At 37.7% G+C, this 25,079-nt stretch overlaps 1 protein-coding gene across 2 annotated transcripts in view; it reads right to left on the reverse strand.

Moving 5' to 3' along the window:
* LOC111142972 (nardilysin convertase) overlaps positions 1-24,492 on the reverse strand; it is a 109,152-nt gene extending 84,660 nt beyond the window's left edge. For both annotated transcript variants that reach the window (XM_022496332.1, XM_022496331.1), the window contains exon 1: positions 23,984-24,492. In XM_022496332.1, the coding sequence (XP_022352040.1) occupies positions 23,984-24,327 (344 nt within the window). In that variant the 5' untranslated portion in view covers positions 24,328-24,492. The remainder of the gene's footprint in view (positions 1-23,983) is intronic.
* Positions 24,493-25,079: the final 587 nt, after the last annotated feature.

Below are 25,079 nucleotides of genomic sequence, written 5' to 3' on the forward strand. Positions count from 1 at the left end.
GACAGACTCAGAAAATAGAAAAAGACACTGTTAGCAAATCAGAAATTTTCAGAAATTATTAGAAGACACAGGGTGCCTGGGTGACTCTATTGGTTAAGCATTCAACTCTTGTTTTTGGCTCAGCTCATAGTCTCAGGGTTGTGGGACTGAGCCCTTCGTTGGGCTCCATGCTCAGCACAGAGTCTGCTTGAGATTTTCTCTCTCTCTCTCTTCCTCTGCCTTGCCCCTACTTGCATGTGCTCTCTTTCTAAAATAAATAAATAAAATAAATCTTCTTAAAAAGTAGATATTTTTTAAAATAATAAAATAAATCTTCTTAAAAAGTAGATATTTTTTAAAATAATAAAATAAAACAGCACCCGTTCTCTATCCTCTTTTATCCTGCCTTAACTTTTTTTTTCAATATTTTTTAAATTATTTTTATTAACATATAATGTATTGTTTGTCCCAGGGGTACAGGTCTGTGAATCAAGAGGCTTACACACTTCACAGCACTCACCATAGCACATACCCTCCCCAATGTCTGTAACCCAATCACCCTCTCCCTACCACCCCCCCACCCCCAGCAACCCTCAGTTTGTTTTGTGAGATTAAGAGTCTCTTTTATGGTTTGTCTCCTTCCTGATCCCATCTTGCTTCATTTTTTCCTTCCCTACTGCCCAACTCCCTACCCTGCCTCTCAAGTTCCTCATATCAGAGATACGATAATTGACTTTCTCTAGTTCCATCTACCTCGTTGCAAATCTGTCTTAACTTTTTTCACACCATTTATCAATACTTGGCTCCTTCCTTCCTTCCTCCTTCCCTTCCCTTCTCTTGTCTGCACCTTTAAAATATTAGCTCTGAGGGCAGAGCAATTCTTTTTCTTCACAGACATACCATAGCACCAGAGACATTGTTTGGCACTTAGGAAACATTTAAGAAATATTTGTTGAATGAACAAAAGAAGGTTGATGCCTGATACATGATAGCTACTTAATATCTGCTAAATGAAAATCTAACACCTAACAATATCACAGAAGAATTAAAAGGACAGAAATCAAATGTAACAGTCATATACAGAGAGAGGAATAAAGGTAGAGCAACAATGAAAAGAACTTCCATGCTTTATAATTTCTGTATACTCATAATTTCTATACTTTTCCAATCTTTTGTAATAAAAATATTAATCATTTGTATAATAAAAGTAATTTAATAAAAATCCAAAACCCACTAATTAATAAAATAATAACACACAAAGCCCTTAGCTTTATAGAGGGCTAATTTTTATAAATCAACATCAAATCCATTTAAAGAGTCATGGAAAAAAATGCTCTTTATCATCACTTCTATTCAACATTGACTTGGAAGTCCTAGTCAATGAAAATTATCCAAAATGTAAATAAATACGGAAAAATATTGAAAGCTAAAACAATTCATTGCAAAATAAATGATTACGTAGAGAATATAATTTAGAAAAATGAAACAAAAATATTAATACTAAACAGTTCAGCAAAGTATTCAAATCAAGAACTATAAACAAAAAAATCATTAACTTTTCGATATACCAAACATAACCTATTAAAATGAGATTTTTTTTAAAAAGATTTTACTTATTTATTCGACGAATAAATCACGAATAGGCAGAGAGGCAGGCAGAAAGAGGAGGAAGCAGGCTCCCCACTAAGCACAGAGCCCAATGAGGGGCTTGATCCCAGGACCTTGAGACCATGACCTGAGCCGAAGGCAGAAGCTTTAACCCACTGAGCCCCCCAGTGGCCCCTAAAATGAGATTTAAATATGAGATCCTATTCACAAGACAACAGAAACTATAAAATACCTAAATATTCACTTATTAACATTAACTAATATATTAAATATGTGCACTTACAAGTCTTAACCATTTCATCCTCACAATAACCCCGATGAGTTATTATTACTCCCATTTCATGGATGAGGAAACTGAAACCCAAAACGGGTTGTTTTCATTTGCCCAAGCTTAGCAGAGACTAAACCTAAGTTGCGTGGCACTAGAGCCCATCCTCTTCACTATTACTCGACACAGTCAACATGAGGAAAACGAGAAAACTACAGACAAAAATAGAAGACCTGACTAGTCACACCGTGCTGTTGAATGGAAACACCCAATATTGTAAAGATATAAATTCCTCTCCCAAATGAATCTCTAAAATTCAAGGTGATTCCAATTAAAAAAAAAAAAAAAAAAAAAACCAAGATTTTTTTTGTGGATCATGACGTGCACACTGATTCCAAAATTCATGTGGAGAAGAATCACATAAATGGCAAGAACATTTTAAAAACAGAAAACAATGAGGGGACATGGCCTTACCACTTTTATAAAAATATGATCTTTAAATCAACTGAAATCAAACTGTATACTGGTACAGGAACATTTAAAGATCAATGAAAGGACATTCTAGAAACACCAATGTTTATAATACTGTTGCAACACCATGTATGATTTATTAATGATGCTGAAACAACAGGAAAATTTACTTGAGGGGAACAAAAAAAACCAAATCTACTTCCTTAAACTCAACACATAAATTTCAGAGAGATTACAGAGCTAAAAGGAAAAAATGTTCTAAAAGTATTTTTAAGTATTTAAGAGGAAATCTTGTTCAGATATTGGGGTGAAGTAAATCCGCTCAACAAGACACAAAATCCAGAAGTTTATAAAGGAAAAAAAAAAAGGAAACATTTTACTATATTCTGATTTAAAACTTTTCTAAAACAAAGCATCATAAACAAAACCAAAGAGCAAACTGTATACAGGCATATCTCAAAGATAGTGCAGGTTCAATTCCAGACTGCCACAATGAAACAAATACAATAAAGCGAGTCAAATGAACTTTTTGGTTTCCCTGTGTATATAACTTAATGTTTACCATATACTGTTATCTATTATTATATCTAAAAAAAAAAAGTACATACCTTAATTTAAAAGTACTTTATTGCTAAAAAATGGTAATCATCACCCAAGCTTTCAGTGAGGCATAATCTTTTTGCTGGTGGAAGGTCTTGCTTTAATGTCCATGGCTTCTGCCTGATGAGGGTAGTGGTTGCTGGAGGGTGGGTTAGCTGAGGCAATTTCTTAAAGACAACAATGAAGTTGTCTCTGCATCAACTGACTCTTCCTTTCACAAACCATTTCTCTATAGCACACAATGCTCTTTGATAGCATTTTATCCACAGAATTTCTCTCAAAATTAAGAGTTAATCTTCTCAAACCCTGCTGGGGCTTTACCAACTAAGTTTTTATGATTTTCTAAATCCTGTGTTGTCCTTTCAGCAATCTTCACAGCATCTTCACCAGGAGTACAGTCTATGTCAAGAAACCACTTTCCTGTGCTCGCTTCGGCAGCACATATACTAAAAAAAAGAAACCACTTTCTTTGTCCATCCATAAGAAGCAACTCCTTATCCATTCAGGTTTTATCATGAGGTGGCAGCAATGCAGTCCCACCTTGAGGCTCCACTTCTCGTTCTCTTCCTCTTTCCACCTTATCTGCAGTTCCTTCCTCCACAGAAATCTTAAATCCCTCAAAGTCATCCATGAGAGCTGTAATCAACTTCTTCCAAACTCCTGCTCTTGTATTTGCAAGGTAGTTTGACCTCTTCCCATGAATCACAAATGTTCTCAATGACATCTAGAATAGTGAATCCTTTCCAGAAAGTTTTCAATTTACTTTGCCCAGATCCATCAGACAAATCACTACCTATGGTAGCTATAGCCTTAGAAAATTCATTTGTTAAATAAAGCTTACAAGTCAAAATTACCCCTTGATACATGGGCTGCAGAATGGACGCTGTGTTAGCAGGCATGAAAACAACATTCATCTCATTGTACATCTGCATCAAAGCTCTTAGGTGACCAAGTGCATTGCCAGTAAACAGTAATATTAAAGAAAAATTTTTTTTCTAAGCAGTAAATCTCAACAGTAGGTTTAAATATTCAGTAAGCCATGTTGTAAATAGATATGCTATCGTCCAGGCTTTGTTGTTCTATTTATAGAGCAGAGGCAGAGCAGATTAAGCATTAATTCTTAAGGGACCTAGGATTTTCAGAAAGGTAACTGAGAACTGGCCTCAATTTAGAATCAACAGCTGCCTTTAGCTTCTAACATGAGTCAGCCTGTCCTTTGAAGCCAGGCACTGACTCCTCCTCTCTAGCTATAAAAGTCCTAAATAGCATCTTCTTCCAATAGAAGGCTATTTCATTTACACTGAAAATCTGTTGTTTAGTGTAGCCACCTTCCTTAATTCTCTAAACTGGATCTTCTGGATAACTTGTTGCAGCTTCTACATCTTGCTGCTTCATCTTGTACTTTTTTTTTTTCAGGTATGAATGTATGTATGTATTTGTTTGTTTGTTTGTTTGTTTGAAAGAAAGTGAGAGAAAGAGAAAGCACAAGCAGAGGGAGAGACAGAAGGAAAGAGAGAAGCAGACTCCCCTGCTGGGCAGGGAGCCTGGACAATGACACAGGGCTCAATCACAGGACCCGGGGATCATGTAGAAGGCAGATACTTAACTAACTGAGCCACCAGGCGCCCCTTCACCTTGCACTTTTATCTTATGGAGACAGCTTCTTTCTTTAAACCTCATAAACCAACCTCTGCTAACTTCAAAATTTTCTTTTGCAGCTTCCTCACCTCTCTCAGCCTTTATAAAACTGAAGAGAGTTAGGGCCTTGTTCTGGATTAGGCTCTGATTTAAGGAAAAAATGTTCTATCCAGAACACTCAAATTTTCTACATAACAGGCTGTTTTTGCTTTCTTATCATTCTTATCATTTGTGTATTTGCTGAAGTAGTACTTTTATTGCATTCACAACTTGGCTCAAGAAGCCTAGCTTTCAGTAACTAAAATTAATTGTTTCTAGCTTTTGATTTAAAGTGAGAGACACGGCTCCTCCTTTAACTTGTACACTTACTGTAGAGGTATTAACTGACCTAATTTCAATATTGTTGTATCTCAGGGATCAGGAAAGCCCAAGTGGGAGGAGATGAGATAGGGGAATGACTAGTCAGTGGACCAATCAGAATGCACACAACATTCATCGACTAAGCTTGCCATCTTGTATGGCCGCACTTTGTGGCATTCTCAAACAATTACAATAGTAACATCAAAGATAACTGACCACAGACCACCATAATATAATAATAATGAAAAAGTCTGAAATACTGTGAGAATTACCAAGATAGGGCACAGAGACACAGAGGAGCATTTGCTAGAAAATGGTGCTGACAGACTTGCTTGACAAACAATAACCACAAACCTTCAATTTGTAAAAAATATGCAGTAGCGATGAGGTGCAATAAAGCAAAGCACAGTAAAATAAGGTACGCCTGCACTGAGAGAAAAGATTAACAATATATAAAAGTTCTTTCACATTAATGAGCAAAGAAAGAAAACCAATGAAAACAGGTTTTAAAAAGGTATACAAACATCTCAAGAAGAAATATAAGACAGCCAAAATATGAAATGATGCTAAAACTCACTAGAAATCAAAGATAATCAAATTAAAATATTTTTATTTTATAAATAAATATAAATTATAAAATATTTTTCATCCAGCAAATTAGCTAAGTAAATAAATTAAAATTAACGTTATCCAATACTGACAAGGGGAGAGAATATTCTCAGAGAATATTCTCTGCTTATAAATCTCAACTGGTATAGTGTTTTTATACAGAAATATGGTTATAGCTTTTTTTAAATGTAAACTCTGCATACCTTTAACCCAGTAATTTCATTTCTAGGTATCTCATGGAAATATTCACATACATGTACAAAGATATGTCCAGAGTGTTCACTGAAGCAACGTTTGACAGAGAAAACTGGAAATCACCCAACTGTCCACAGATAGAGGAATGTGCGAATAAATTATCCTACAGCCAGCCATTACATGGCATACTATATAGCCTTCAAGACCTCATTTTCATATATAGAGAGAAAACAGTGACATAGGTTCCAGCCTTAAATTGCTATTTCTAGGCCTAGATAGATAGTGCTAAATCATTTTAGGTCAGAAGAGGATACCTGGGTGCTAACTTTGTAATTACATAACTTGGTTGCTACTTCCCCCCCAAACCATGTAGCCTCAAATATTTATATGTATATAAGATGTTGGTCTTTCTCTAAGAAAACTTCTCTTCCTCTAGCTTTTAATCTGTCCTCCTTTATTTGGTTCATTCTCCCATTGCTCCTATACTGACACAAAAGACCAAAGTAGATTTTTTCAAACCATATCTAAGAATCAAGAGTACGGTATTGTTCTCTCTATAATAAAGTATACACCCACACATTTTTATTTGTTCCTTAATAAGCTACCTTTTTTTTTTAAAAGATTTTATTTATTTATTTGACAGACAGAGATCACAAGTAGGCAGAGAGGCAGGCAGAGAGAGGGGGAAGCAGGCTCCCTGCTGAGCAGAGAGCCTGATGTGGGGGCTCGATCCCAGGACCCTGAGATCATGACCTGAGCCGAAGGCAGAGGCTTAACCCACTGAGCCACCCAGGCGCCCCAATAAGCTACCTTTTTAAAAGAAACCCACTTTCAGTCACTAAAATTACCAGTTAAGAGCTCACATATTTAAATCTAAAATACTTGAGACCACATGGTAGAGATGGGGAGGGTGATGACAAGTTACAAAGCTACAAAGTAAGCCCTCCCAGATACCCTCCTTTAACCTAAAGAGATTTAGCACTGTCTAGAACTGGAATAACCAATTTAAGTCTAGTGCCTTAGTCATTAATTACTCTACAGCACATTTGTAATTTTAGACATCTCTGCAGTTTAAAACTGCAGGCCTGGCTCAAGAAATCAATAAAAGCATTAAGTATTGTTATGCCCAAAAAAGCTCTAAAAAATCAAATCCCTAATGAATAAGTAAAATGTTAAAAAAAGAAAGAAAGAAAGAAATAGCAAAAATAAATAACCAATGACAATGGAATGGATGCAAAAACTGAGACATAATCATACAAGGGGATATGAAAATGAACAAACTATAGCTATACACTTACCACTGATGAATTAAAAAAAAAAAAAAAAAAAAAAAAAAACCTGTTTGGCACTGCCTATAATTCTAGGCCAGTGCAGCTCTGAAGTTAAAAGAGCCCACGTACTAAAGCTGTATGACCTGCCTGAGTCAACTAAGGCCTTCTTGCCCAAGCTGCATCAGTTTAAAGCTAACCATACAACAGTTAAAAAGAACAACAACAACAAAACAAAACCCTGCATGATAAAATATAGTTCCTGCAAATATCCAAGCTCAAAAAACCCATATGCCTCTTTACTTGTTAAAACATAATACCAAGCCACCCCCTTTAAGATTCACCAGAAATACATTTTGCTCCCCAAACGGCAGTCCTTCCCCATTTCTCAAGGTTCCTTCATTATGGAAGAGCTGTTCAGTTATTAGGCGTGACTGATCATTTTAATAATGGCCCAGGTATTAACCTGGCTAATCTTCTTTCTCCCTACCCACTGAATCCAGGCTAGTTGTATACATTTTGTCCTATACATTGTGGTGAAATTGATGAGTAAGTTCTAAAGTCTAGGCCTCAAGATGTCTTACAGCTTCTGCCTTTATTCTCTTAGGACTCAGCTGTCACATGAAGTAATACAAGCCACACTAAATAAAGAGATTGTGAGCAGAGAGAAGGCCCATTTTCTTGTTGTCCATACCAAGGCCCAAACATGTGACTAAAGCCATCCTAAGTACTCTCAGACCACCCAATGCACCAAATGAATGCAGTCACGTAAGTGACCCGAGGCACAAAAAGTGCCTAGTTAGTCCATAGAATTTTAAGAAATAATAAATCATTGTTGCTTTGAGTTACTTAAATTGTGAGGTAGATTTTTACACAGCAATATTAATATACTAGGAGAATGCAAATGGTTGAGCAATACCATTTCTGGATATATACCCAAATGAATTTAAAGCAAGGATTCAAATAGGATTTGGAAATCAATGCTCACAGCAGCATTATTCACAATAGCTAAAAGCAGCAAACATGTCTATCAACAGATGAATGGATAAACAAAATGTGGTATATACATACAATGGAATATTATTCCTTTAAAAAGGAAAGAAAAATCAGGATTCCTGGGTGGCTCAGTTGGTTAAGCATCTGCCTTTGGCTCAGGTCATGATCCCAGGATCCTGGGATCAAGTCCCACATTGGGATCCTTGCCGAGTGGGGAGCCTGCTTCTCCCTCTGCTTGTGCGCTCTCTGACAAATAAATAAAATCTTAGGAAGGAAGGAAGGAAATTCTGACACATGCTACAACATGGATGAATTCTGAATATATGCTAAATGATGTAAGCCAGATACAAAGGGACAAATATTGTATGATTTCACTTACATGAGTTACCTAGAGCAGTTATATTCACTGAAATAAAGTAGAATGATAGTTGCCAGGGGTTGGGAGGCAATATTTTCTTCCTTTCTTTCTTTCTTTTTCTTTTTTAGATTTTATTTATTTATTTGAGAGAGAGTGAAAGTAAGAGAGACCGCAAAGGCAGAGGGAGAAACAGACTCGCTGCTAAGCAGAGAGCCCAATTCAGGGCTTGAACCCAGGGCCCTGAGATCATGACATGAGCAGATGGCAGACACTTAACTGACTGAGCCACCCAGGCGCCCCTATAAGAATATTCTCAAAGATGGGGCGCCAGGGTGGCTCAGTGGGTTAAGCCGCTGCCTTCAGCTCAGGTCATGATCTCAGGGTCCTGGGATCAAGTCCCGCATCGGGCTCTCTGCTCAGGGGGGAGCCTGCTTCCCTCTCTCTCTCTGCCTGCCTCTCTGCCTACCTGTGATCTCTCTCTGTCAAATAAATAAAGTCTTTAAAAAAAAAAAAAAAGAATATTTTCAAAGAGCTTGAGAAAACATGAATGAACTACAACTGGAAGTGGGATCTAATACATACTACTAATACTGTTGGTAAAAATTTGTGTGGAGCAGGAAAAAAAGATTTAGTTGGACAAATTCACCTTTTGTGAGGGATTTCAAAGCCTATGATTATTCAGTCTTATTCATCAGCAATACTTTAGAGAAAATATTTGAATCTATCATGTATTAGTGAAACAGTAATATCATTTACTCTTAATAGATTTTACAATGATCAATTCCATGAATTTTTTTTCAGAACAGAAGCTAAATATCTTGAATTACCTTACTATAGAGAGGTTTGATGGCTTAGCAATGGGAACATTTTTTTGCAATTTTTGATTTTCAAGACAAGACTGAAATTTTTCTGAAAAAGAACAGCCTTCAACCACTACTGTCAAATACCAAATAGCTTTGGAAATTAGCTTTTCCTGAAGACTCCATAGTGTTTCTTAATGAATTCAACCCTAAATTACAAAATAGCACTTAAGCAAAACATCTTATGGTAAAGTCATTTCAACAGCAATTAATGTTATCTGAATCACCCATAATGGCAAGCTGCTTTATATACTTCCTATGCTGTCAAAGGTTAAAACAAGAAGCCGTATCTCCATTACCACACAAATTTGCAAGAGTTACATTTTCCAAGCAAACTATAGTTCCAACAATGTTTTTCAGACCTTGGTGCAAGCATAAAAGAAATCTCCCTATTTCAAAGTCCTTTTAACTGTACAAAGACTCCATCTAATTGAGGAGTTTCCACCTAATTTTCAATCAGAAGTGAGGGGCACCTGGGTGGTTCAGTTGATTAGGCAACTGCCTTCAGCTCTGGTCATGATCCTAGGGTCCTGGGATAGAGCCCCGGGTCGGGCTCTCTGCTCAGCAGGGAGCCTGCTTCTTCCTCTCCCTCTGCAGCTCCCCCCGCTTATGCTTTCCTGCTCTTCTCTGTTAAATAAATAAATAAAATCATTTTTTAAAAAAGTGAAACATTAATATTTGTGGGAAAGGATGCACATCCAATAAGAAAGTTTTCCAAACAAAGGAGATTCTCTTTAATTACGCTTTAAAAAAATGATTACTCTAAAATGTAATGACATGCTAAAGAGCAAAAATATCACAAGAATCTAAAAGAATTCTGTAAATGCCTCCCAAACAATGAATATGCTGAATTAAAAGCATATACTCAATGGACTGACATCAATATTTGACAGTACCTGTCAGGACGAAAACACATTTTTTTTTAAGATTTTATTTATTTATTTGACAGATAGAGATCACAGGTAGGCAGAGAGGCAGGCTGAGAGAGAGAGGAGGAAGCAGGCTCCCCGCTGAGCAGAGAGCCCGACGCGGGGCTTGATCCCAGGACCCTGGGACCATGACCTGAGCCGAAGGCACAGGCTTTAACCCACTGAGCCACCCAGGCGCCCCACGAAAACACATTTTCAAAGATGAAATATGTAAAGTCTCATTACAAACCAGTATTAACAGACGAACAGTCACAATCAACTTTGATAATGAGAAACACTGAACCACCCCAAAAAAGTTATCCCAATAAAAAGAATTCTACTCTTCTCATTAGATAAACTAATCTGTATTATCAAAAAAGTACTATTACAGGGCACATGGGTGGCTTAGTCAGTTAAGGGTCTGCCTTCGTCTCAGGTCATCATCTCCAGGTCCTGGGAATGAACCCCACATCAGGCTCCTGCAAGTCTGCTTCTCTCTCTCTCTCCCTTAGCCCCTTCTCCCTGCTTGCTTTTTCTCTCTCTCAAATACATAATTATTTTAAGTACTATTACTATATTTTGACCTTAACAAAAATTTTATTTAAAATTTGCAGAAATCTAAAAAAATTGTGGAAATTTTTCTTCCTTGTTATAAAAGTACGCACATGTCTTTAATTTTGCCTCTTGACTGCCAAAACCTAACAAAAATGTTTGCTATGCAGCACTTTACAGAAAACATTTGGTGACTTCTGGGATATAGACTTCAAAAGGTGTGCTTGGACAACTGGTTGTAAGTATTTTTATACAATAGTAATAAAATTAGGTCCATAGCCAAATATAAAAAAAAAAAAAACTGTAAAACTTCTAGAAGAAAATAAATCAGATGAAAAAAGCATAAACCATAAAGATGAAAAAACCTGATTAAATTTTGAGACTTTATAAACAAAGGGTGAAGAAAAGCTATATAGACTTAGAGAATATATTTGCAACTCATATAACCAATAAAGGATTCGAAATATAAAAAGAATTCTTAAAAGTCAATTTTTTTTTAAAGATGTTATTCATTTATTTGACAGAGAGAGAGAGCAAGAGAAGGCATACAAGCAGGGGGAGTGGAGGGGGGTTGGTGGAGAAGGCTTCCCACCAAGCAGCAAGCCCAATGAGGTGCTTGATCCCAAGACCCTGGGATCATGACCCAAGCCGAACGCAGATGCTTAACAACTGAGCCACCCAGGCGCCCCGCAAGTCCATTTTAAAGAGGAAAAGAAAAAACACCCTCCCCCCAAAATAGGCAGTTCATATAAAAGGAGAAATCCAAAGGACAGGAAACATGAAATAATGCTTGATCTTATTAGTAATAAGAGAAAATGCAAACAAAAGGACTTTTTAGAAGAGAAAAATAGCCACCTGGGTGGCTCAGTCAAGTTAAGGATCTGACTCTTGATTTCTGCTCAAGTCATGATCCCAGGCTCATGAGACTGAGCCCCTTACTGGGCTCTGCACAGGGAATGAAGTCCAATTAAGATTCTCTCTCTCCCTTTGCCCCTCCCACTCCACTTGTGCTCACACACCTGCTCTCTCTTTTTAAAAAAAAAAAAAGAAAGAAAGAAAGAAAGAGAAGAAGAATGTTTCCTACAGATCAGATTCTCAATAATTTTTAAATCTAACAATATCAAGAGTTGGTAGAAAGGTACAGGAGGAGGAACCCTAATGCTCTATTGGCATAAATGTAAAATAGTACAGCCAGTTAGAAGAGGACTTTGGCAACATCTAGTTAAAAATGAGTTGTTTCGGGGCACCTGGGTGGCTCAGTGGGTTAAAGCCTCTGCCTTCAGCTCAGGTCATGATTTCAGGGTCCTGGGATCGAGCCCCACATCTGGCTCTCTGCTCAGCAGGGAGCCTGCTCCCCACCCCCCGCCTGCCTTTCTGCCTACTTGTGATCTCTCTCTGTCAAATAAGTAAATAAAATCTTTAAAAAAAAAATGAGTTGTTTCAATTATTAATATACAAACTCTCAAATGTGTACCCAAGGAATCATGTATAAAATGTTCACTGAACACTGGGAACAATTTAAATGTCCAACTATCAGAGAAAAGATAAATGGTGGCATAATCATTAAAAAAAAAAAAACAAAAACAAAAACAAAAAAAACAGATAACTGGGAATAAGCTAAACAACCAGTAATAGGAAAATAGAAAAATTATGATGTATTCATACAAGATATTATTAAACAGCATTTAACAGAGTATTATACTTATTAGCACTGACAAATCTCAAAAGCAATGTTAAACCAAAAAAAAAAAAAAGCAGGTTATGAGACATTACTATGACAACTTCTTTTTATATGTCTTAAAACAATATATAGTGTTTACAGGTAAATGTTTATTTGATAAAAAGTATAAAAATTTACATAGGAATGGTATATATATCTAATTTAGATAGTAATTAATACTGTGAAAAGAGGGTAGGCAGTGAAATGGGAGAAGCAATTATAAAGAATTTCAACTGTATTGGTATGGTTTTATTTCCTAAAAAAAATTTTTTTAGGGGTGCCTGGTAGCTCATTCGGTTAAATATCTGCCTTTGGCTCGGGCCATGATCCCAGGGTTCTAGAATCAAGCCCTGCTTGTCCCCCTCTGCTTCCACCTCTGGATTGTGGGCTCTCTCTCAAACAAATAAATAAAATGTTAAAAAAAATTTTTTTATCTGAAACAAAAGTGAGAAATAAAATGATAAAAAAAAAAAAAAGACTGAAAAACGTATCTTTATATAACAATCAGGCCAGAGGAGAAAAGGATGGAGTCAGAGATGTAAGCAAGACTATGAGACAGGCACTAATAATCTAGGCACTGGGATACAGCAGTGAACAAAACAAACTCTTTGTTCTCAAAAACCGGTAAATATATATCAAATGGCAATAAGTGTTATGAAGAAACATAGCTGTAAGAAAGGGTATAGGGATTGAAAACCTGAGTAGAATTGTTACTTTATATAGGGTGCTATTTAAAGCCAAATGAAACTGAACGAGATAATACTGAGAGCAAAGGAAAACAGGGAATAGGTCTGAGGACTGAGGCCTCAGCACTCCAAAATTTAGAAGTCAAGGAGATAAGGAGGAATCCTCATATGGAGGAATCTTTGAATGAAGCAGAAAGAGAAGTAGAACAGTATTGATTGACCTGGGAGCCATCTGAAAAAAGCATTTCAAGAAAAGAATGATTAACCATGTCATACGATACTGAAAGGACAAGTAAGATAAGAACTTGAGAATTAACCAACTGTAAAGGATACTGGTGATCTTGAAAACAGCTATTTTGATACAGCAACAATGGCAAAAGACCACTCTGAGTTCAAGAAATAATGTGAGTGTTGGGGCACCTGGGTGGCTCAGTGGGTTAAAGCCTCTGCCTTTGGCTCAGGTCATAATCTCAGGGTCCTGGGATCAAGCCCCGCATCAGCCTCTCTGCTCAGCAGGGAGCCTGCTTCCCCTTCTCTCTCTGCCTGCCTCTCTGCCTACTTGTGATCTCTCTCTGTCAAATAAATAAATAAAATCTTTAAAAAAAAAGAAAAGAAATAATGTGAGTGTCAACTATACATCAATAAAAAAATTTTTAATGATGCTGTGGAACATATTAATGTCAATGAAAGATATAAATCATACATTAAATGAAAAAAATTACAAATTAAAATGGACATTCTCAAAAAAAAAGATATAATGAGAATAAATTGCAAATTTCAAGTATAGACCATTCTTTTTTTTTTTTAAGATTTATTTATGAGAGAGATAGAGCATACAGATGTACATGCATGAATAGGGGAAGGGCAGAGGAAGAAATTCTTCAAGCAGACTCCCTGCTGAGCATGAAGCTCCACTCGATCCCACAATCCATGAGATCATGACCTGAGCCGAAACCATGAGCTGGAGGCTCAATTGACTGAGCCACCCAGATGCCCCAAATACAGATAATTCTTATAACAAGCTTTGCTATAAAGAAAACCAAGAAACTTGAGTAGTTGGAAGGGTGTAACTCAGAGGGGATATGGAATAATATCTTTTCCCTGAAGACAGGAACAATAAAACATATTTGTGTACTCAAAGAAATGATCCAGTGAAAGGGGAAAACGGGTGATGGAAAATGAAAGGGGAAAAATTGTTAGAATAATTGATGGATAGTATTGATAAAGGGGATGGGTAGTGCAAAAATGGAGCAATGAGTCTTAAAAAGGTACAGACATGTGACTTATGAGTAACAGAAGAAAAGGCATGTAAGATTCCAAGAGACAAAAATTTCAGAATAAGGGGGAAAGATAAATTTAACTTATAAAAATATAAAACAGCTTGAAAGAAATTGCTACAGGGGTACATAAAGGAGTAAATAACTCAAATGTGGGAGGGTAGGACTGAAGGAAGAGTCAGAAAGGATTCACAAGGGGCATCTGGCTGGCTCAGTCAGGACAGCATGCAACTCTTGGTCACAGAGATTACATACATACATACATAAAAGGACTCACAAAGGAGGTAATGCTTCAACTCACAAGGCAAACATGACCAAAGAGTACAGTGTGGCAAGAGAAAGAGTACAAAACAGCACAACAGAAACAGAGCTAGGAAAAAAACAAAAATTGAGGGGCTCGGAGCTTATCTGCCCCGGTAAGAAGTCTGCTTGGAAGGAACCGAATGAGAGAACACAATCCATTTATATTAATCAGTGTCTGTACCTGCTCAGAATGTGTTTTCACAGAACAAATTTTAGGCTATCATGTAATAAGAACACTATCTAATAGGGTTACTGCAAAGATTAAATGAGGTAATCTACATAAACTCCTTAGAACAGGACCTAGTACATAGTAAGCAACAAATACAGTTATTATTTAGTAATAATAAGCAACAAATAGTGAGCAACAAATATAGTTAATTACTAATAACTCAACAAATACAGTTATTAGTATTAGGAGAAGCAATATTACTGTTGGTTTCAGTAATAAAAATACTCTATAAACACCTTTCCAAAGGACCAAGTTAACTTTTCAAACTACAGTCTACTTCCAAACCTTTTTAAAACAGTTAAATTCTGGTCCAACCATGTAATTGAGCCCTTCCAGTCACCACTTCCCCACCCCAATACTAGAAAGGACTATAATAAAGGGCCTTTAATCTACTCAACTTCCTGTGAGTTGCATTGACTTCACTTTGGGAAACAGTATGAATATGAGGTCTATGTCAGAGTGGAAGTCCCAGAATAAACCAATCTTCTTGCCTACCAGGTCTCCCATTTATCCTTGAAACAGACCAGATCACCAGAGGTTACCCTACATACCTACCAAATTCATTATGATTGGGTTCACTCCCAAAAGACTCTGTAGGGAATAAATAGGCTTCTTAGGTAAAGAAAATTTGACAATCTATCTTTTAAAATAGTAATGATTAAATTACAGTATTATCATATACCTACACAATGGACCACTAGGCAGACAAAGTATATTGAGAAACAATAAGAAAATGTTCATGACCATTTTTTTAAATGTATATCAAAACAGTATGGTACTGGCACAAAACAGACACATAGATCAATGGAATAGAATTGAGAGCCCAGAAATAAACCAATACACACTTATATGATTATGACAAAGAAGGCAAAAATATACAATGAGGAAAAGACAGTCTCTTCAATAAATGGTGGTAGAAAAACTGGACAGCTACATACAAAAGAATGGAACTTAACCACTTTCTTTCACCATACACAAAAATAAACTCAGAATGGATTAAAGACCTAAATGTAAGACCTAAACCCATAAAATTCCCAAAAGAAAACACAAGCAGTAATCTCTTGCACAGCAACCTTAGCAATACTTTTCTGGATATGTTTACCCAGGTAAGGGATAACAAAAGCAAAAATAAATAGGGATTGTATCAAACTAAAAAGCTTTTGCAGAGAATGAAGTGATCAACAAAATGAAAAGGCAACCTCCTGAATGGGAGAACGTATTTGCAAATGATATATTGAATAAAGGGTTAACACCCAAAATACAGAACTCATACAAGTCAACACCAAAATATAATCTGATTAAAAATGGGCAGATGACCTGAATAGACATGTTTCCAAAGAAAACATACACATGACCAATAGAAACATGAAAAGATGCTTACTAATCACAAATTAAAACCCAGTGAGAAACCACCTCACACCAGTCCGAAGAGCTAAAGACAAGAAGTAAGAGGCAAGGATGTGGAGAAAAGGGAGTTGTTGTGCACTATTAGTGTGTGTGTAAATTGGTGCAATCACGACGGAAAACAGTATAGAGGTTCCCCAAAAACTAAAAATGCAAGTATCATAGGATCCAGCAATTCCACTTCTGGGTATTTACCCAAGAAAAAATGAAACCACTAACTCAAAAAGATATACACACCCCTATATTTACTGCAATATTACTTACAACAGCCAAGATATGGAAGGAACCTAAGTACCCACTGATAGATGAATGGATAAAGATGTGGTATACATACACATGGAATATTAACTCAGTCATGAAAAAGAATGAAATCTTACCATTTGTGAAAACATGGATGGAACCACAGGAGTATACTAAGTGAAATAAGTCAGAGAAAGACAAATACCATATGACTTCACTTACATAAGGAATCTGTACAACAAAACAACAACAAAGAAAAACAGACTCATAAAGAACAACTACTGATCACCAGATGGGAGACTGTAGAGGGACAGGTAAAACAGGTAAAGGAAATTAAGAGGTACAAACTTCCAGTTATAAAATAAATAAGTCACAGGGAAGAAAAGTACACCATTGGGAATACAGTCAATAATACTGCAACAATTTTGTGTGGTGATTTATCATGATGAGCATATGACAACAGATAATTTGCAAATCATTATGTTGTACACCTGAAACTTATATGTCAAGTATACTTCAATTAAATATATATATATATATATATATACACACACACATATATATATATACACACACACACAAATTATAAATGCATAGGAATAAAGGTTATAAAAATATAGTTACAAATGGTTAACACTGAATGAAATGATTACAGGGATTTTTTAAAATTTTCTTTTCACTATCTAAATTTCCTACAATGACCATATAATACTTTTATTTACTGACTGATCTTTTCTCATTATTAAAAAGGAAATAATACAAGTCAAATTCCTCTCACCTTTCCCTAGAGAAATAAGCTTACTATCATTCCTATCTCCGTGCATATCTAAACATAAAAAATTGTATTTTAGGTAAACATATAATGGGAGGTGTTATTTTTTCCTTTTAAAAATGGAATTATACAATGTATTTTGGGTAGCAACCAGCTGTTTTCATTCAACAATAAAACACAGGACATCTTTCCATTTTAATATATAAAACCATCTCTTTTTTAATGGCTACATATTGTTGTCATTATATAATAACCTAATCTTTAGCCAACTAATGGACAATAAAATTGCTGATTTTTTGCTATTACAGTGCTGCAAATATAATTGGGAACATAGTAAAATGATAACTAACATTTGATTGCTAACTAGCTGCCAAGCTCCACAAGCTTCTACATGAATTAAATACACTACAATTATTACTATACACATTACTACTTGTATAATTAATATTTTCTTCTGTAACCTACCCATTCATACTGTTTTCCTTGAATATCAATTTTGTTTTAATCTAAAAATTTAATCTAAAAAATTTCTGGAGGGCGCCTGGGTGTTTCAGTCGGCTAAGCATCTACCTTCAGCTCAGGTCACAATCCCAGCGTCCTGGGGCCAAGCCCCACGTCGGAGTCCCTGCTCAGCAATAAGCCTGCCTCTCCCTCTGCCTGCTGCTCCCTCTGCTTGTGCTCTCTGTCATACGAATAAATACAATCTTTAAATAAATAAATAAATTCTGGGGTGCCTGGGTGGCTCATTCAGTTGAGCATCTGCCTTTGGCTCAGGTCATGATCCTGGGGTCCTGGTAACCAGCCCCCAGGCCAGCTCGGCTCCCTGCTCGGCAGGGAGTCGGCTTCTCCCTCTCCCTCTGCTTCTCCCCACAACTAGCGAGCACTCACTTTCTCTCTCAAATAAATCAATAAAATCTTAAAAATAAATAAATAAAAATAAAAAATTTCTGGCAGATATCTCCAAGAGTTCCATGAAAACACCTAGCATACGACCAGTCATGCAATTATACATTCTACAAATATTATTTGAGAACTTACTATGTGCTGGACACTAAGTGAACAAGAGGGCATGGTCTCATGGGTTGTTAGCCTAGCTAAACTGAGTTAATATGGGGAAAGAAAAAAAAGTAAAAAAGGAATATGTCAATTAGAGAAAAAGTAGTATATATCAGTGCACACCATTCAATACACAATTGTAATTACCTTTTTAAGATTTTTTTTTTTTTAAAGATTTTATTTATTTATTTGACAGACAGAGATCACAAGTAGGCAGAGAGGCAGGCAGAGAGGGAGGGAGAAGCAGGGTCCCTGCTGAGCAGAGAGCCCCACGCGGGCCTCGATCCCAGAAACCTGGGATCATGACCTGAGCCGAAGGCAGAGGCTTTAACCCACTGAGCCACCCAGGCGCCCCCTTTTAAGATCTTAAGTTATTTATTTGACAGAGAATTGCTTCTCGGCCTTTTGGCTAAGATCAAGTGTATTTATTTGACAGAGAAAGAGCACAAGCAAGGGGAGTGGCAGGCCGAGGCAGAGAGAGAAGCAGGCTCCCCACTATGCAGAGAGTCCGATGTGGGACTTGATCCCAAGACCCTGGGATCGTGACCTAAGCCAAAGGCAGACGCTTAACCAACTGAACCACCCAAGCAACCCTATAACTACCTCTTACACCAGTCTTGCCTCATCCTATGGATCTAAACTATCTTTAGATTAATCTAAAAACACTGGTTTACTTATGTCATTTTCATACCAAGAACCCACAGCTTCTCTTAGTTATTTCCCAAATATACTTCACCTATTCTCTACATTAGCTATTTCAATCTTTACCACTAAAGGCTTCCTCTGTTTCCTACCACTTCCCCCACAACTTCTTAAAAAACCACTTACGTAAACTCCAGTGCCTACTTTGCAGAGGGAAAAAAGTCTATAAAGCAATGCTTTCAACACCGAACTGCCTGCATCCATACTCTTCATTACACCTTTCTCCATTTTCAACAGAGATTTTCTATTTCTCTAAAACAAATCCCCTTATACTCTTGACCCTGCCACCTCACAATCATCTTAAGGATCTTGTTCCCTCTATTGTCTTCTGTATATTCAACCTCTTTCTCTACTGATTCTGTTTTTCCTCAGGTAATAAATGTGCTCATGTCTCTTCTGTCTTGAAAAAATTCTCCCTTGACCCCATATAATAATACTTCATCCTAAAACCTCCTCAGCCCCTCCCCTTTAAAACCAAACTTCTTCAGAAATATCTATCTAAAATTTCTCATTTTGTAACTCACTGCAATCTAGCTTCTGCCTCCCTACTATTCCTTTGAAACTGCTTTCATCTGGGCCAAATAATTTCTTGGGTCTCCACAAGACTGTTCTCAGTTCTTACATTACCTGACTTGTCAGAATAATCTAATAATGTAATACTTAAAGCATTCTTCCTTCAATGGCTCCTCACTTTTGAAAAAAGGATGGGGAGAGAACACTAGCATTTCCTCCTGCTCCCTGACTATTCCTTTTCAACTTCAATGATTTATGAGTTGCTCCTCTTCTGTGTCCTTAAAGGTCCTCAGCTTTAGAGAGATTAATGTGCTCAAGGTCACATAACTAATGATGGAAAACTAGATACACAAAGGACTAACAATGCCATACTTTACACATTCTAGCACCTATTAAATTTAACGCATTTGTGCTTCAGTATCTGTTCCCTAACTCCACCAAGAGTCTAAATGAACTAGAATTTTTTTTAATGAGCTAGAGATCTTTTTAATGCTAAATATTATTTTCAAAAGAAACATTTTAGTTAAAAATGTTCTTCCTATTCTTACCAGCCCATCAGTCCACATTGAAGAAATCAGTCTAAGGAATTGTAACAAAGATACATTTATTAAAGTCATAATAGTATTCAGAAGATTTAATGTGTTTCAAGCATAGACGCACTTGCTTTAGTTAATGGAGCTCGAATCTCACAAGGAATTTGTCTCTACAAGACTAAGAAGGTATAATCGACATCAAGTTTTAAGTTCAGGGGTCAGAACAAGGGGTTGGACGGTGTCAAGTTTCTAGAATTTACATAAATGTAAGTACATGATTTCTTTTGTAGCTCTCAGATTCTATAATCTTACCAATAAGGTGTATTGTAACTGCTGTCTCATATACGAAAAAAAAAGCAAAAAGCATCACTATTCCAGGCGGTTTTAGTTGAAAAGATCAAGAAATAAAGCCACGTTCTTCCCATCCAATACAAAAGAAAATGTTATCTGATGTATATTCTGATTTCTGAGATTTGCCTAAAACTTCTGCTCAGAAGTGTGTCACCCCACTCTTAACTTTGGGAAGCCAGCATATATTCACTTGGATTGTAAACATCCTTCTATTCATCAGCATATAATAGTAAACAACATTCAGAAATAACCTGTACCTTATTCAGTACACATTCATTATTTTCTATGGTATATTGAGAATTTATTAAAATAACCAACCTCTCACTTGTAACAGTCTGAACAAAATTTAAAATAAAAGAGCTTGCCCTTCAGAAGCTTGTAAGACTTTTCATATTGTTCTTCTCCCCTTCCCCACAGAAAAACACAGGACTTTTTACAAACTGGTTAAACATGGAAAATGTTTTATACTCTTAAGATTTTACTTTGGGGAAGCCTGGGTGGCTCAGTCAGTTAAGCGTCTGCCTTCGGCTCAGGTCAGAATCCCAGGGATCTGGGATCAGGTTTCTCTTGTCAGGCTCCTTGCTCAGTGGGGAGCCTGCTACTCCCCCTGTGCCCACCCCCTCTGACAAATAAATAAAAGCTTAAAAAAATAAGATTTTTATTTTTAAACAATCTCTATACCCGACATGGGGTTCGAACTCACAATCCCAAGATCAAGAGTCACATGCTTCACAGACTGAGCCAGCCAGGTGCCCCAGTGTTTTATACTCATTTAAGTCAATCCAAACTTCCTAACTGCTCTTCATTATTAAAATAATTTACTATTTAGACTGAAGTAAATAATTCTGTCCTTCTAGTTTCCACTTTATACCAATAAAGATTTGAACAGTAGTTTCCAACCTGAAGTCCCTTAACTCCTGCAGATGAGAAGGAAATCAACATTTACCACTTATACAGATCCCTAAAAAAAACAGAATGGATGTCCTTCAGGTACGTTTAACATTTCAAAAAAGCTGAATACAAATTACACTTATACATAAGTAAAATTCCACAGGCTATTACTTAATAAATGCAGACTGGTATACAAATCTTTCCAGTCTTTATTTCCCCATAATATTCCTTTACTCAGGTCTGCCTCTGGGGCTTATTCACACACTCAAAAGACACATAATCATAATATGATGGATATAGACCATCATACAATAGACCATGTACAAAATCCCACTGAAATACAGTGAAAGGAGGAATTGGTTCTACATTTAAAAACTTCACAGAGATAACATCTGAGAGGGTCCTGGAAGGATAATTCAGCTCTCTGGGCTATAAATGCCTCACGTCTGTTTCTGACTACAAAAACTCACAGAATTTCACTTTAAGTTAGATAAGTCTTTAAAGATAGTCTAGTACGGAGGTTTTCCAACTTTATTCTACAGTCACAGAATCTTAGGGTGGCTCAGTCCGTTAAGGGTCCAATTCATGATCTCAACTCAGGTTTTGATCTCACAGTCATGAGACTGTGCACTGGGCTCCATGCTTTTTTTTTTTTTTTTTTTTAAAGGAACAAAACTTTTCATTTTAGTCTAATTGAAACTTGTAGTATGTAAGATAGATAGAAACGGACCTGCTTTTTGAAAGGAGAAAGTTGCTGGAAAACACTGTTGTTCTAACCAACTTCATTCACTTTAAAATAAGAACTGACACTAAGAAGAACAATGATTTGATAAAAGACCACAACAAAATAGAAATGCAACAATATATTCAAAGAATACCCCTGAAGTATTACCTCTCCTTTTAAGTCTTTCTTAATTTTCCCCCTAAAGGTAGTCTGTAACTCCTTATATTACTCCCCAATATATCTAGCATATACTTCCATTATGGTTTCTATAAAACATTAGTGTCCTAATTTTACCTTTTTTTTAAACGTGTGTGCCACTCTTCGAGACTGGAAGCTCCCTGAAGGCAGGGACTGTCTTACTCACTTTTGTATGCCAGCACTGAGAATAAGTTATATACTCAGTCAAGTTTTAGAAAAGATTTAAGATTGTGCAACACCTGACACACAGGAGAACTTAAGCATTTGTCAAATAAATTTACCAAAATGAGGTCATTAAATGAAATATCTAAAGCAGTTCGAACAGTATTTGACACATAAGGTATATTCTATAAACATGAGCTGTTATGTACAATTTTATATAGGGAGAAAAAACTGAAGCTGTTACTCAACATTTCATCTGGAAAGTAAGCACCTTTCATCAAGGTTTCAATTTGCTCATTCACATATTACTAATGCAACCATCCTCATCTTTGACAAGAAAAAGAAAAAATTTAGCCCACCACAAATATCTCTTGACCCTACAGCCTGCAAAAAATAGTACAAAGAGCTGTATTCTGTTAATCTCTAGGCTTGGGCATGAAAGGAGAAATTAGGCCAGTCTTAAACTTGGGGCTAAATCACTTCTTTCTAGACCTCAGTTTCAGGCATTTGTCAAGTGAGAGTAACGCTGAGTGGAAAAGATTACCTCCAAGGTTCTTTCCCGCTCTAACACTATAGAGGCTTATAAGAAATTGGGATCTAGAATCCTTCACCTTCCAACCCAATATGAGTAAGAACATTATAAAAATCAGTAAATGGTGCACTGGGTTTGGTGCCAAATCAACAGAGTTTTAATATCAGCTGCTACTCAGCTGTGTAATTCTAAGAAGCCAACTCTCTGGATCTCATTTCTTCAACCTGGAAAAAGAAGCTGTTGGACAATATGATCTCTCTTTACATCACAGTCACAACATTCTATGAAATAAGCTATCTCTGAAAGAAATATTCAGGTGGGGAATTGAGCCACCAATTTAATTAAAGATGTTCAGAGGATTCCAGCATAAAAGTAGACAATTTCAGGATTAGAAGAAACCTCACAAGTCTTCTATGACTCACCCAACTGAGAGCCAAGTCCTCTCTAACAAGACCTTGGAAGAGATCCCCCAGTCTAGTAAATGAAGACCAACCCATGGAAACAAGCCACTTCATTTTGGCCAACTAGGATGCCTAAGTTCTTTTATTAAGGCCATACCATCCTCTAGCAACTTCCACCCACTAGTTTTACCTCACTTTCAGCCATGGGCACCTAAAATATTTCTGGATAGTGATAATGTGCCCCTTAAATATCCTCTCCAGAATTAAAATTGCCAACTCCTTCAACCTTTCCTCATAACATAATACCAAGACTCCCTCACCATCCAGCTTGCCTTCCTCAGAGAACCATCCATTCTTGCTTTGGTGAATGTCAAAATTACTCGAACAGCCCCTTCCATTCTGACATCCTGATTCCTCGTAGAACCCAAGATTTTGCACTTGTTCAGCTGAAACCACATGGGAGACCCTAACTGCCCTTGCCACCTCCACCCAAGAAGCACTTGGGATGGGAAGTGTGCCCCTGTTGCTCCTTCGGAAAACAGAGACAAGAAGTGACGGCGTCAGCAACAGAGAGGCCCGCACCCCGGCTCTCCTCCCCGGTCCAAGCCTCCTCCCTCACCGGTATTGCTTGGGGTCGCTGGGAGACTTGACGATCTCAGGGTCTCCGGCATTATTAATAGGCCCCCTCCGTCCCTCCTCCTCAGATTCATCAGCTCCTAGACGGGCAACCCGGCCGCTCTCGCCCAAATCCTGTCCGTTGGGCTGCAGGTCAGGACAGCTGCAGCTAGACTTCGCCTTGTTCCTTCCAGGCATGGTCAGAATAGCAAAGGGTCCGACAGCAGCCGAGTCTTCACACTGACCCCGCGCTTGGATTCTCCACAGCGCCGCGAGCTCCCGCCCGGCCTCACGCCACAACTTCCTCCCGGTGGCACAGACTGCAGCAACCGTGACTCTCCTCAGCATTCACCACCAAGCCGGAACCATGAGCATCCCGCTCGCCAGGGACAACCTCCTCCTCCTACTCCTCCAGCCGCTCCTCCTCCTCCGCGTTCCAGAGGCGGCGGCGGCCGGCGCTGGTGCTGCCGCAGCCGCTGGGGAGGACAGGCCTGAACCCCTCCCCCAACCCGGTGTGCCTCACGCCAGCTTCCCTCATACCCCCGCCCTCCCGGCCGCCGATGACGCTACTGATTCTAGCCAATCAAGAGGCAAGAAGAGAGGTCACGCTCATGCAAACCACCAATGGGAACAGGGAATAAAAGGAACCAAAGCGACCGGGCCGGATTCTCGGAGCACCTGGAAACCCAGGGTGGGCGGGGCGAGGAAGAAGAGGCGGAGACAGTGGCGCGAAGGACGACGGGAAGAAAAGCGCTTGCGCCGCGTTTATGACGTACGAGGGTGTTGGTGTGAGGTAGTCGCTGAATAATGCTCCGCGGCTCTTAAAAAAAAATTCCCCTGATGAGAAAACTGGGAAGCGAGTGGAGAAAATGAATTTCTAAGTTCCCCCCCCAATTATATATTTTTTGTATTCTGCCTCCACACCTGGGGCGTGGCCTTCAGCCATGACTCAGCACGTAAAAAGCGGAACGCCGGAAGTATTTTTCGTGGCGGGATGGAAGCTGCGAGGGAGTGAAGCTGAGCTGTATGCCCAAGATAGTGGTTGTGGTTCTCCGCCTTATCACCTGGAAAATGTTGGTGCTATTCCCGCTCAGAGCCTA

This window comes from Enhydra lutris, unplaced genomic scaffold (assembly GCF_002288905.1).
Source record: "Enhydra lutris kenyoni isolate GAN:26980312 unplaced genomic scaffold, ASM228890v2 scaffoldscaffold9, whole genome shotgun sequence".
In the NCBI taxonomy this organism is placed as follows: Eukaryota; Metazoa; Chordata; class Mammalia; order Carnivora; family Mustelidae; genus Enhydra; species Enhydra lutris.